Source organism: Taeniopygia guttata, chromosome Z (assembly GCF_048771995.1).
Source record: "Taeniopygia guttata chromosome Z, bTaeGut7.mat, whole genome shotgun sequence".
Classification (NCBI taxonomy): domain Eukaryota; kingdom Metazoa; phylum Chordata; class Aves; order Passeriformes; family Estrildidae; genus Taeniopygia; species Taeniopygia guttata.
In genome coordinates this window covers 60294602-60308351 of record NC_133063.1, presented here as the reverse complement: position 1 = coordinate 60308351, position 13750 = coordinate 60294602, and the positions used below count along the sequence as shown (strand labels likewise).

General features: G+C 43.8%; 1 protein-coding gene across 6 annotated transcripts in view; it reads left to right on the top strand.

Moving 5' to 3' along the window:
- Window positions 1–507: 507 nt before the first annotated feature.
- The window catches only part of NTRK2 (neurotrophic receptor tyrosine kinase 2), a 193473-nt gene continuing 180230 nt past the window's right edge, over window positions 508–13750 (top strand). The window contains exons 1-2 of one of the 6 annotated variants that reach the window (XM_030257434.4): window positions 1112–1266; window positions 11706–11787. In XM_030257434.4, the coding sequence (XP_030113294.1) occupies window positions 1254–1266; window positions 11706–11787 (95 nt within the window). In that variant the 5' untranslated portion in view covers window positions 1112–1253. Of the gene's footprint in view, window positions 1267–1530; window positions 1663–11705; window positions 11788–13750 lie in introns of those variants that run through there. The other 5 variants (XM_030257432.4, XM_030257433.4, XM_030257437.4 and 2 more) reach the window with 5 other exon arrangements.

The window sequence follows — 13750 nt, the reverse complement described above, 5'->3', positions numbered from 1 at the left end:
ATCCGGTGCGCTGGCAGCGCTGCGGAGCCCGCAACCGGGGGTGGGGGCAGAGAAACGAAAAGCAGCCCCGACCGCGGAGCTGTCAAGGGGAAAACAAGGCGTTTTAGGGTCGCTCATTCGTCGTCTTCCGGAGTTCTCGCACCATCCCCGCTTATCACCCGATGGCCAGCTCCCGCCTTGGCGGGCATGCCAGGTGCCTCTCGGCACGGTGCCTCCGTCCGCCAGGCGAGGCACACTGTCCGCACAGCCGGCGACGCGCTGCCCATCCCGCGGCGTGCGTGTACGCCGGTATGAGTGTGTGTGTGTGTGTGTACATGTACATGTACGTGCGAGGCTGAAAGCTCAAGTGCAGGCTGCCTATTGGTATCTGCTCTTCGGCACCCTCCCTTTCCCCCGCTCCCCCCTCCTTTCTCCCTTGTCTTTTTTTTCATTTTTATTTCAGGCTCATTTTGTGGAGTTTCTGCCCCTCTCTGCGTCAGCCCCACGTCACTTTGCCGGCAGCTCCCCGTCTTGGGCTGAAGCAGGAGCCGGAGCTGCTTTATTATCAGCTGGAGGGAGGGAGGAGGAGACGGTGCATAAAGCGGCGAGCGCGGAGCTCTGAGCCCCGCCGCCGCCACCGCTCGCTGCACCTCCGTCGCCGCCCGCTCGCCGTCCCTCCGGCGGTCAGCGGCCGCCCGAGCCCCCGCAGATAGGAGCGCAGCCTCCACCACCTGCCCCCTCCGCCCCGCGCGTTTTGCAGCATCATCGGCAGCAGCCGCGGGGGCAGGCGGTGCCGCTGTCCGCCCGCGGGGCTAGGGGCAGGTGCCGCGCCGCGCCGGAGGCCCCGCTCATCCCTGTCGCCGCGGCGCCCAGCTCCGGCCCCCGCCGCCCCGCGCAGCGCCCGGGGCGGTCAGAGCCGCGGGGCGGCTGAGGCTGCGGCTGCGGCGCGCCCATGTGAGCCCGGCGTGCCCGCCCGCGGCACGGAAGGCTGCGCACCCTCCGGCCGTGCGCCCCGGCAGCGGCGGCGGCGGCGGCGGCGGGAGCTGGAGGAGGCCGTCGGGGCACTGCTGGAGTGAGCATGGTGTCCTGGCGGCGGAGGCCGGGTCCCGGCCTGGCGCAGCTGTGGGGCTTGTGCTGCCTGGTGCTGGGCTGCTGGCCGGCTGCGCTGGGCTGCCCCGCGTCCTGCGGGTGCAGCTCCTGGCGGATCTGGTGCACGGGATCGTCGCCGGGCATCGCTTCCTTTCCCGTGCCGCAGAGGAGCGCTGAGGGCGACAATGTTACCGAGATGTGAGTACGGCCCGGGGCCGGGCGCGGGGGCCACGGGCCGGAGCGGGCGGGGAAAGCTGCGGGCGGGGGAAGCTGCGGGCGGGGGCAGCGGGGAACTGACCCACGCCAGAGGCTTCTGCTCCGCGGGCGGATGTGGTGGCTGGAAGCCTAAAAGCCCCTTGTGATTTTATTTGGACGCGGCTTGCAAGAGCTGCCGCTGCCAGCGCGTTTTACATGATGAATCCTAATTGTTGGGAATGCAGGTCGCGGGGACCGGGGCGGGGGGTCGGCGCCGGCTGCAGCGGGACCACGGTGCAGCCGGGGAGCGGAACGGGGCTGGGGCTTCGCCTCCGACCCTTGCCCCAGCTGCTGCCGCGGGTTGCGCACTGCTCACCCGCACCTCTGCGGCGGCAGCAGGTATGAAACGGAGGGATTTTTCTATTTCTTTTTTTTTTTCTTTATTTACTTTTTTTTTTTACTTCTTTCGTTCCCTGAGCTTATCTCTGCGAACCGAGAGTGTTTGGTGGGTGGCTTGCCCTTCGCCCCAGATTTGTCCTCTTTTATTTCCGTAAAGAAAAAAAAAAAAAAAAAAAAAAAAAAAAAGAAGAGATGCGGCAGAAAGTGACAGCAAACTGTCTGTCGTACCCTAACCATAGGAATGCGATCCTGCTTTGACCTTCTCAGTGGAGGTGGCTGGAAGGAAAAAACACAAAACCTGCAGAGGAATGAACGTAGTGCTGCTTGTTAGCAATTGGGAAGGAATTAGAGAACCCTAACTAGCCGTGAGGAAAAAAGTTTTTTTCCTCTCATTCTCATGTGGTGCTTCCATCCACGTTGGCCTCGAAGACAGTATTTGATGAGGGAGTTCTGTACCTTTTTGTGTTAAATCCGGCATGGTTTCACAGTTCAGAGCACCAAGGCATTCATGTCCATTGCCTAAGAAAATCTTTTGCAGAGCAAAAAATTTTGGATACTGGATGTGTAGATGATAGAGCTCAGAAAAAACCTTCTCAAGCTTTTTTGTTTATATTTCCCTACCCCTGTGTTTTAATTGCTTTCTGTGGCATTTAATGTAAAAGATACCAGCAAATTTTTCTCAAATCTATACAGATTTCTCACTATTTATATTCTCTATCCTTCTTCTGTTTTTCAGTGTCTTCTAGAAGAAATAAAAAAGTACTGTGAAATACAGTGTGAGTTTAGATTAAATTCTAGCCTTTGGGCTACATTTTTGCAGTTCGTTGAAGTCAATTTGCTGCATTTCCCTGCATTTGCTTGGGGGAAAAGCTGGAGGCATTCATTTCTACTGCTCATGTATGGCCTACCTTTGGGAAATTTTTTAGGACCTATGATACAGAAATGATCTTTCTGAGTTATGACTGTTATTGATTCAGATGTTTTTGTAGATTGCTTAAATATATTTAAAAAATTGCTTTGAGCTATGCATCTCTGATTATTTTTATAGGCTGTGGTAGCCTTTTTATCCAGTGCATTCTGTTTAGAAGTAACAGAGCAATCCTCATCTTGAATTTAATCTCTGGTTTGAAATGCCAGAACAGAAAACACATACTGTAAATATGTTTTTTTCCATGATGAACTAAAATATGTCTAGTCTTTTTACATTGATACTTTCGGCTTTAATTTTTCTGCGTTATTTTAAGCATCATTGTCTTTACAATGCTTTTTGGTTTTTACTGTATCATTCTGTGACATTGCACATTGTTTTGTTTGTTGATCTAAAAATAATTTTGAGTCATGGATTTCTCAGGAGATGCTGTTGCACATATTTAAGATGGTATTTTCTTGTGTGCTTTCAACATAAAACACAAGGACCCTTTAATTAGTTTATAGACAAATTAAAGATTGAACTGCCGTAGCTGTCATGTTATTTCATTGTGTGAGCTCAGTAAACACTAACTACATACAGGAGCAGTTCTAATACAGTTGGTACAGATTGTCAGCGTGTTTATAACACCACAGATCTTGCTTAATTCTAGCTAAGAAACAGGTTTAAGAGACTGAAGTGTTACATTTCACTTGTGGAGCTTCAGGCCTGGTTCTTCTTTTATGTTCTCTGCAGATGCATTCCATTGGTCTCTGGTGGAATTACTCTTGGTATAAATTACATGTAAAAAGTATAAGACAGTTAATTTGAAGAATTTATTCACATGTATTTTATGAGTATCTATTGAAATCAATCCTTCACTTGCTAGTTATGTCCTGGTCTTGACAGGAGTGCATCCTGCAGTCCTAGGCAAAACATCCACAGGCACCTGGGGCATGGATCCTGATTGAGTTCTTTGCCACACATACTGGGAGGGCTGGGATAACTGCACCCTGGGGTGTGTATGTGAAACCCATGGTGGTGCAGAGGATTTGCTATAGGCCAGGTGCATGGCATTGAGCAGGCAGGATGTGAGTGGGAAGCCAGGGTTTTCCACTTGGCTTTAAGAGATGGAAAAAGATGGGATGGTGCAGCAGGAATAACAGAGATGAGGTACCATGTATCTGGCAACCTCCACCACTTACTCTGGTGCTTCACTGTTTTGGTCCACATGGGGGTTGTGCTTTAGAGTTTATAAGCAGTCTCATCCAGTCCAGCTATTTCTTGATTCCTGCTCAGATTCAGCATCCAAATCTATGTAGAGGGTACTTCTGCATCAGCCCTATGAAGGCCAGCTGCTGAAACTTGGTGTGGGAGGGCATAAGAGTATTTATGCCTGGTGCTTTCTTAGTCATCTCTCTCACTCTTTCCCTTCCTGGCTGTTTTTGCATAGTGTTCTACTACAGTAAACAAGACAGATTTTATATTTGCCTGGTTGGTTAAGATGATGGTGTGGGCTGGTCTTTATCTGGAAAACAAGTACTGGTGTTTATCATAACAGACTGTACTTGTAATAATTATTTGGTCACTTTGGTATTATTGGAGATAAACTGAACTCCAGAGTGAGATCCTGAATTAGGATAAATGGTATCAGTTATTGATAAATTAAAAGCTAAGGACCAAGAGTGACAAACGCAAAATTGTTTTATCAGTTTTGTAAAATCCATGCATTGTAGACACAATGGCAAATAAGCAGGCCTTGTTGAGATCACTCATGCAAAAATATTAATAGGATAGTAAATGAGAAATTTTTAGAGTGGTCAGGACTTCTTGTAAAAGGACCACTGTAATATTTTCTCATTAAGGAAAATGTATTGCTGTTGTATCTCAGTGTACATGACTCTTCAAAGACTTTGATTTAAAAGTGATATCTTGCAGTACAAGTATATTCCTGGCCTAGTTTCACAGTTCTACTATCAAGTCATTAATATGTTTACTTATGATTATTCAGGTGGATGAGGTTTGAAATTAATTGGTGTTTTTCAGGAAGAACTGCTTGCCAACAAAATAGTAGGTGACTTTTAAGCTCTTGCCTATTAAAAGAGAGGTGATTGTGTATTGCGTACATTTCAAAACCACAAAATAAATTTCTAATGCAGTTATATAAAGCACTCTAGAATTGTTAATAAGTAAGACAGATAAGTAATTTATAGAGTAAATTATTTAACAAGTCATGTGAGCTTGTGCTAAAAAAAAGAGCATGTTTAAATTCATTGAAGCTAAGAGCTGTTGGTATTTGGAGTAGTTTTTATCCTAGATTTTGAGACTGTTGTAGATTTAATGTCACATAAAACTGTCTACGAGGCTCCTCAGCCTCTAGCCCCTTCCTCCTCAAAGCAACTTCTGCCTGTACACCATTGCATGACTTGGCTGGATTGAGAAGTTATTTCTGGTGACTTGGAATTGTATAATAAAACATGAGACACCAGGCTACAAATTATTAAAGGCGTTTTGGACAGTGGGTGATGTAATATCTTAATTTCAGAATTTGTCCTTTTTTTTTTTTTTTAAACTTCTTTTAAAGATCTGGGTAATTGGTTAAGGTGAGTTAAAGGTAAGCACTTTGGAAATCTGTTTTGTAATTTCTAGGCTCTAAAAATATCTAGGATCACAAAGCACTGAATTTTGTATTTGTTTTTTTTTTTGTATGTCTTGTTGTAGACATTGCCCTTCTGGTTTGTGAGGACTGATGGGGCTCCTGAGGGTTTCCACTGAGGCTATCACAATCGGGCAGACACAAAACAGCTCATGAGGCTGGAAGAGAGCATCATCCTTCAAGAGGCAGTCAGTGTTGGGCAGGGTGGCAGCAACACAGTATCTCCCTCAATCTAGTTGGTCACTCGAGTTTTGAAAAAGGTTTGGGATGTATATACTGAAATGAAAGATTTGGTCTTGAACACATTGTTTTCAAGAAACTTCCATTTCTTTTCCATACTAATGAGAAAATAGGGCTTGGCAGTGCAGCCTGTGATATCTTTAGGATGGCATTTTCCAGATTTCTCAGGTTCTATTTTTTCTTCATTATTTTTATGCTGACAAGTGTAACAGAGAAAGTAGCTTAGTGATATTCTGGATCCCTAATCACTGTAGAGCAAAAAAAAATTACGTAACTGAACATGGGCCTGATTTCTCCATTTTGGTTTTCATTTTTAAGTAAAGAGGAATCCTCTGTCTCCCCTTTTTTTTGGATTGCAGTTCTTTCTCTCATGTTTGTCATCTCTCTCTACACAAATGTCTAAGAGTATGGGCCCTAAGGTGTCATCCAGATATCCTTACCTGAGCAGGAGAAGTATAGCAGGTAATGGAGCAAAGAATTCTAAAACTGCTTCAGTGTGTTGTTGATGTCAGATATTTATTTAGCTTGTTACCACTGAAAAACTGCTCTTTGAAGACTGCCCTTTAAAAAGCAAAGCAGATTGTATAAATTCACTAATTTACATGGATTTCAAATGGAGAGATAAATCCATAGAGATTTGAAAGCTTCTACTGCTTGGGTTGTGAATATGCTTTTTTACAGGATGCTGTTATATTTGTGAAGATCTCTTCATCCAGATATATGTAGTACATCACTGCTGTTAAATTATATATGATCATATATAATTGGGATGCATCTTAATTCCTGGTTGACTGTGAATCTATATTTTCAGAAACTGCAAAAGGCAAATCAAACTACTGCCTGTCCTGAAATGCACATATGAAGTTTCTGTGTTTTTACGTAGCTACTATTCATAATATTACGGTATCACAGGATCATAGAATGGGTCAGGTTGAAAGGGAGCACTGGTGGGATCATCTGGTCCAACCTGCCTGCTCAAGAAGGGTCTACTAGAGCATGTGGCACAACATTGTATCCAGATGGTTCTTGAATATCTCCAGTGAGGGAGGCTCCACAACCTCTCCAGGCAATCTGTTCCAGTGCCTGGTCATCTGCACAGTAAAGAAGTTCTTCTTCATGTTTGGTGGAACTTGCTGTGCATCGGTTTGTGCCACTGCCTTTGTCCTATTGCTCAGCACCACCAAGGAGAGCCTGGTTCTGTCCTGTTGATATTGTTCTTTCAGATACTTCCATATATTGACAAGGTCACCTCTGAGTGTTCTCTTCTCAAGGCTCAACAGGCGCAGCTTTTTTTACCTTTCCATATATAGAAGAGGCTTCAGTCCCTTAGTCATCTTCATAGCCCACTGCTGGTCTCTCCCAGGAGGTTCATGCCACTCTTGTCCTGAAGAACCAGGACTGGGCACAGCACTCCAGATGTGCCTCACCTGGGCTGAGTAGAAGGACAGGATCACACCCCTCACCCTGTTGGCAATGCTCTTCCTAATGTACCCCAGGACACCATTGGCCTTCTTGGCCACCAGGACACACTGCTGGCTCATGGACAACTTGCTGCCCACCAGATCCTTCTCCTCAGAGCTGCTTCCCAGCAGATTTGCCCCCAGCCTTGTGCTGGTGCTTGGAGTTATTCCTTCCCAGTGCAGGGCCCTGCTTTTGTCTTTGTTGAATTTCAGACAATTCTTCTCTGCCCATCTCTCCGTCCTCTCAAGGCTGCACTCTGGGATATTTGCCACTGCTCCCAGCCTTGTGTCTTCATGACCTGCTGAGGAGGCATCTGTCTCTTTGGCCAAATCCTTCCTGAACAAATTAAACAACACTGGGCCCAGTGTCCCCCCTTGGGGGACACCACTTGTGATGAGGCTCGAACTAGACCCAGCGCCACTGACTGCAGCTCTTTGGGATCTGCCATTCAGCCAGTTCTCAATCCAGCTCACTGTCCACTCATTTAGTTTGCACTTCCTAAACTTGCCTATGAGGATATTGTGTAAGACAGGATCTAAAGCCCTGCTGGAGTCAAGGTAGAGAATAGCTTTCATCCATCCAAGTAATTGTCCCATCAGGTTGGTCAAGCATGATTCCCCTTTGCTGAATCCATGATTAGTTTGGATCACCTTCTTGGCATCCATGTGGATAAAGATGATTTCCAGAATGAGGTATTTTCCAAGGATTGAGCTGGAGCTGGCTGGCCAGTAGTTCTCTGGGTCCTCCTTTTTGCCCATTTTGAAGACTAGGGTGACATTTACTTTCTTCCAGCCCTCAGACACCTCTCCCGATTGCTATGACTGTTCCAAGATAACTGCAAGCAGCCCAGCTATGGTGTCTACCAGCTCCTCCTCAGCTCCTTGTGAATGAATCCCATCAGGACACCGTTTTTTTATTTGTTCTAAATGTCCTGTTGCTGCTTTCACTTCCTGTGTATCTCCAGCTTGTACTTCACTTATGACAGGAGTTTTTTGCTCATCTATGCAGCTGTCTTGCTCTCTATGCTCCATCTCTTACCCATCAGCATGCACTGGTCTTGAGCCTGAAGGAGGTCATGCTTGAATATTTATTGATCAGCTCTCTTGGACCCCTGTTCTCTGCAGGGCCTATTCCCATGGGATTCTTCCAAGAAGATCCTTGAAGAGGCTAAAGTTATCTCTCCTGAAATACAGGATTTCAATCTTACTTTCTTCCCTGCTTCCTCCATGCAAGGTGCTGAACTCCACAATCATCTCATGATCCCATTGCACAATTGTAGTGCACTTACTGGAAAGGAGCCATGCCATAGAAATTCAGCATTTCTATTTTTATTACTTTCTTGTAAGAAAATTACCTGCATTGAGTGTTGATCATGGACAGAGGCTATACTGAAACTTAAATATTTTTAATACCAATTCAGCTATATATGTTTCTTTGTTGTGTTTTCATTGTTAGGATAAATTCTTTGATATCATGTTTCAGGTCAATATTATTTTTTTCCTAGACAAGGCCTGAATTAATGAGATTTTTTTTTTTTTCTTCAGAAGTAAGATAAAATAGAAGGAAGCAGGCCAAAGGTGTCCAAGGTATTTTCAGAGGCACTTTCAGAGATTGTAATCTTTGAGTGGTGTAACTTGAACTTTACTTTGCTAAAGCACACTAATCCTGATCTTGCAAGGTAGTTAGATGCTTTTTATTTCAGAGGGAAGCTGAGGCTAGGATTCTGGCCTATGTAAAGTCAGTGACAAAAATGAATGGAGTTAGTGTTTCACCAGCATAGTTTAGAGTATGTATGTGAAGGGTGAAAAGAACCTTGATTCAGGCATTTTCCCACCTTTTTAAACTTTGGAAGAAATGGGGCTTGTTGCTCGATTACTTGATGTGTTTTTGACTTGCTGGGTTTTTTTTGCCTTTTATGTGTTTTTGTTCTGTAAGGATATTAAATACGTTGAGGTAAGTGGAAGCTAAGATTGAATATTTCAGGCAGGAGCCTTCTACAATATTTTAGATAATTTTGCTTTGGAATAAACCTCCTTGTGCAAAAAAGTTGCAGCTCCTGCTATGGATTTGTTGAGGATATATGCTTCATTGTATACAGTTGTCTGATATATAAATAAAAGAAAGGAAATTAGTTAACCAAAGTTAAGTAAATCTATTGCTGAGACAGACAACAGTGAAATGGTAACACTTCTGAGCTCTTTATGGAAGAATCTGTCCATAGAGCTGTAGTTGAGGCTGGGAAAGTTACCTGTTTTTTGCTCTTGGTTTGATAGGTGAGCCAAAAGAAATCTTCTAGTTTTAGATGTAAAATGAAATTAGCTTTACCTTTTTAATTTCCTAACTCTGTCTGTAAAATTAAGTAAGGCCATGTTCAGCAGGTATCTTTTGGAGCATGGCTACCCCACATTGCACAATAAGATTCATATGAAGAGTGCATAGGCTGTGACTTCCCATTCTTTTGCAACAACCGTCTGGTTTTCTGAATGCCAGACGGCGCGACAAGCATATGTGGATAAATCATGTGCACATACTGGGCATGTCACACTTACTGGGCATGGACTGGAAGACCTTTCCACAGAATGTGCTCAGGGTGTCGTGCGCTGGACCTACTAATCATGTCTGGGACTATCCCAGGCCTCGGCATATAAAATCTGGCAACTCCCTACTAACTGTGTAGCTAAGGCACTTAACTCAACTGGCTACTCTCCACAATGGAGAATGTGCTTCTTCCAGGAAGTGATTCAGGAGGCTAAATTAAGTTCCCACTGCAAATTACCCCATGCAGTTATCCCCTTCCATCTCCACTGACTATAAAGAGAACACTGGGGGCTTAGTTCACTGGGGTGAGGGACAAAAGCAAGCAGAGTTATAGTGTGGAGTAAACAGATTTTGTGGTGCTATGTGAACCATTTCAGCATGTATGTGAAGAGCTGCTCTGCTAGAAGCAGAGCATGGGTCTGAACTAAGGTCTTGCATGTCAGCATCTTAACTACTGGTCCTGTATGGTGTACAGATGTGGACTGCTTTGCTTCTTCTGTCTGAGTTGCCTTCTTTGGCATAGAACATTCAAATGTGCTTTTGGGTCAGAGAGCGGGACAGTCTGTTTAGCTAAGGAGCTGTGATGCTTATTTGTGTAGTGAGACAACTGGGTCCTGCTCTGGCTTCACTGAGTGTTAAATTACAGCAAAAATGAGAACAGCACAAACGAGTGAGGTGGAGATTCCCCTCTTTCAGATGGCTTTGTAAATATGGTATCTTCTGAGAGACTGGAATCATGTTTACTTAGGGAGAGGAAGAAATTTAATCTGGTGCCCTAGATGCCACTGGAGCATTATTCACAGCATTTCCTCCAAATCTATGGTCTTCAATCTCATAAAAAGATGTCTTTTTTTTTTTTTTTTTTTTTTTTTTCTCCCCCACTCACCAGGTGGGTGAATAGTCTGCATATTCATCTCGTATTCTCCTCTCCCGGCTTGCCTCTTCTAATATTTAGAAACAGGTTTTGGAACACATACATACAGTGATCTTTACCTGGTAAATCGATATACTGTACCCTCCAGTGGGGAGCAGTTTTGTTGACTCAGTGGGTCTAATTCAGTAATGTGTATTACAAAAACTATGCATATGTTTTAAGAGTTTAAGTTTAGAATGATAGTAAGCAAGCATCTTTCTAAGACTCTGTTATGCACATATCACAGAGTCACAGAATATGCTGTGTTGGAAGGGACTCAAGAATCACTGAGTCCAGTCCTGGCCCTGCACAGCACCATCCCCAAGAGTCACACCATGTGCTGAGAACATTGTCCAAATGCTTCCTGAGCTCTGTCAGGCTGGTGCTGTGACCACTTCCCTGGGGAGCTGTTCCAGTGCCCAACCACCCTCTGGGTGAAGAACCTTTTTCTAATAGCCAGCCTAAATCTCCACTGACACAGCTTCAGGCCATTCCCTCAGGTCCTGTCACTGGTCACCACAGAGGAGAGATCAGTGCCTGTCCTTCCTCTTCCCCTCATGAGGAAGTTGAAACTGCAGTGAGCTCTGTCCTCAGTCTCCTCCAGGCTGAACAGACCAAGTGGCCTCAGCTGCTACTCATATTGGCTTCCTGTCAAGACCCTTCACCATCTTTGTTGCTGTCCCCGGAATGGTCTCTGACAGTTTAATATCATTCTCATACTGTGGTGCCCAAAACTGCACACAATATTCAAAGTGTAGCCAGTGCAAAGTAAAGCAGAGCAATCCTCTCTCTTGACTGGCTGGTGATGGTTTTGCCATTATTTATAAATATAACAAAATAACATCCGTTTTGAATTGGCACATATCCATGTGGCATCAAGCCACCTAAGTAGAAAACACTAATGATGGATACTACTTCTGCTATAGACAACACTGCAAATCCTGGGTCATGTTTTTGTGCTATGACAGTCTTGTTGCCTGAAGCTTATGTCATTTAGGAGATATGAAGGTAGCACAGGTGCAGAAATAGATACTGCTTGCCTTAGAGGTTGGTGTGGGTGGAAGAAAGACTTCCAACATTTCTCCCAACTTTTTGTAGCATTCCTGTCTGCATTGAGACAGGGCATTCCTTCTATTGCATGGTTTGGTTAACTGCAGAGTTTTTGCCTGCTTTAGAGCAGTTCTGCATGTTCTTGTGAGTTCTGATTAAGAGTTTAACTTGTAGCAGTGTTGCTCTTCACACTGAGTGTCTAAAATAAAAGTGTTAGGAGGTAAGAATCCCAACAGTTGGAGGTATCATCAAAATACCAATCTATCTTACTTTTGCAGGTGAACACTTCACCATCACCACCTGTGTCTTGGGCCAGGGGCACTGCTGCAGAGGATATGTGGGATGGAGGAATGCTGAAAGGTGTGTCTGGCACTGGGGTGCAGTCATGAGAACCATATGTAGAAACAGGCTGGAGGATGAGAGAAGTACTACTCCACTCATAAGCAGTGGCATGGACAAAAGCTGTAAAAGTAAATGAAGACTGCTGTGAAAGTAGTAGTGGTGAGGAGAAGGTAGTTTTTCAGAGGTATTAAAGAAGGTTGAGGACTAACTAAAGATGTCACCTTGTGAAGGAGGTACATGCAGGGTAAGAGTTTCATTTGAAGGCAAAATAGTAGAGAAGGTGATCTGAGGTTTGAAACTGTACTGTACAATGTATAATATATAAAATGTAATACACAATATATAACTAAAATAAATGCTTACAAAAGAGTGTATTTTCCTTATACTTCAATAGTATAACAACAAATACAGCAATGAGCAGGCTTTATGAGTACAAGCTGGGCACAGTCTAGAAGGACCATTGCATATGTCACATAGCAGAACAAACAGAAATACAAAGAGAAAACTCAAAAATAGAGGATGGTTGTCTGGATGTACCATTGCGGCAGAGAATTTGCTCAAAATCTGGCCTAGTACAGGAATATGGAAAGGAAACAGTAGCAGCAATGTGGCAGTCAGCACAAGTATTAGAGATATTCTGGATTCTGACAATTGTGCAGAAAGTGTAATAAACACATCATTATGCTAATATATGCAGTGCAAGTAAGAAACTACTTGTATTAAACGAAGAACAGGATTCCTCAAGTGGAATAATGCTAATGGAAGAAGCTATGAATTCAAAAGCTTTGCCAGCTACAATGAAAAGTGGACTATACTACAATGTAAATAAATGTGATAAAGTGAAATAGGAAGCTGTGAAGAGCACATAAATGCAAAATGGTGAAGAATGCATTTGAAAGGTAATACAAATGATGCTGAAACATTCTCAGAAAAATGCATAGGCTAAATTTAAGTTGTAAGATTGGTGTCATCATACAGAAAGTATCTAGCACTTGTTCTGGTGCTAGACAGGGTGAGGTAAACATGAAAAGGACAACCCATAACCCTTTTGGAATGTTTCAGTAACATAACATGAAGTTCTATTCATGTATGTTTTTCATTAAAAGATGGGAGTATCTTGGAGAAGACAGAGATCTGTGATCAGGGGTACAGAAGATGTTTCACAGGTTTTGGAAGGGAGTCTAGGAACCTTGTTGTGAAGCATGGCAGTGGGTGGTATCATTTGCAGAATGCAAAGCCATCTACTTCTTGGGTTCTCTATGTAATAATTGCACAGAAAAGGGGTAGAGGTTATGAACATATGTAGTCTCTCAGGACTTAAATAAAAACAGAAGGAAGAAACTTTTTGCTGGCTAATGGAAAGGGGAATATTTTTTGAGATGTCAGAAGTCAAATTGTTCAGCAAATGTAATGTATTAGCAGGATATAGATGGATTTTCCTGGATGGAAGCCTTTAAATTTTGCATCTTTGCTCCACCCTTTGGAAGTACTGCCTTTTGATCTGTACCTAGCATGGAGTGCACTGCACACAGTGAATGAGACATTAAACAAAGTAGCAGGTGCAGATATATGTCTTGGTGATCCAATGACCCAGAGCAGATTGACTGGAGTATTTGATATTCTAATAGCCAGTAATTTAAAATTAATAAAGCCAAATATTAATGTCAAACAGTGAGAGTTTTATATGTGGGAGAAGACTGACTTCAAAGGAGATTTCATAAGGAATGTTTTAAGTTAACTGAAAGAGTCAAGGAATACTGAACATGTCAGAACCCAGAGACAGGAAAGACGTGTTGTGGGGGATACTGATGTATGTCAGAAGTGCTATCTAATTCCAAAGGATGTGCAGCTACCTAAGACATCTCTTCCAGAAAGTCAGTGTCTGAGTATGGGTACCTGAAAGGAAGAGAATTCCAAGGATTTGACAGCAACCAAGAAGCTTTAATATTTTGATTCATTGAGGGAGGGACTTAAAAAGATG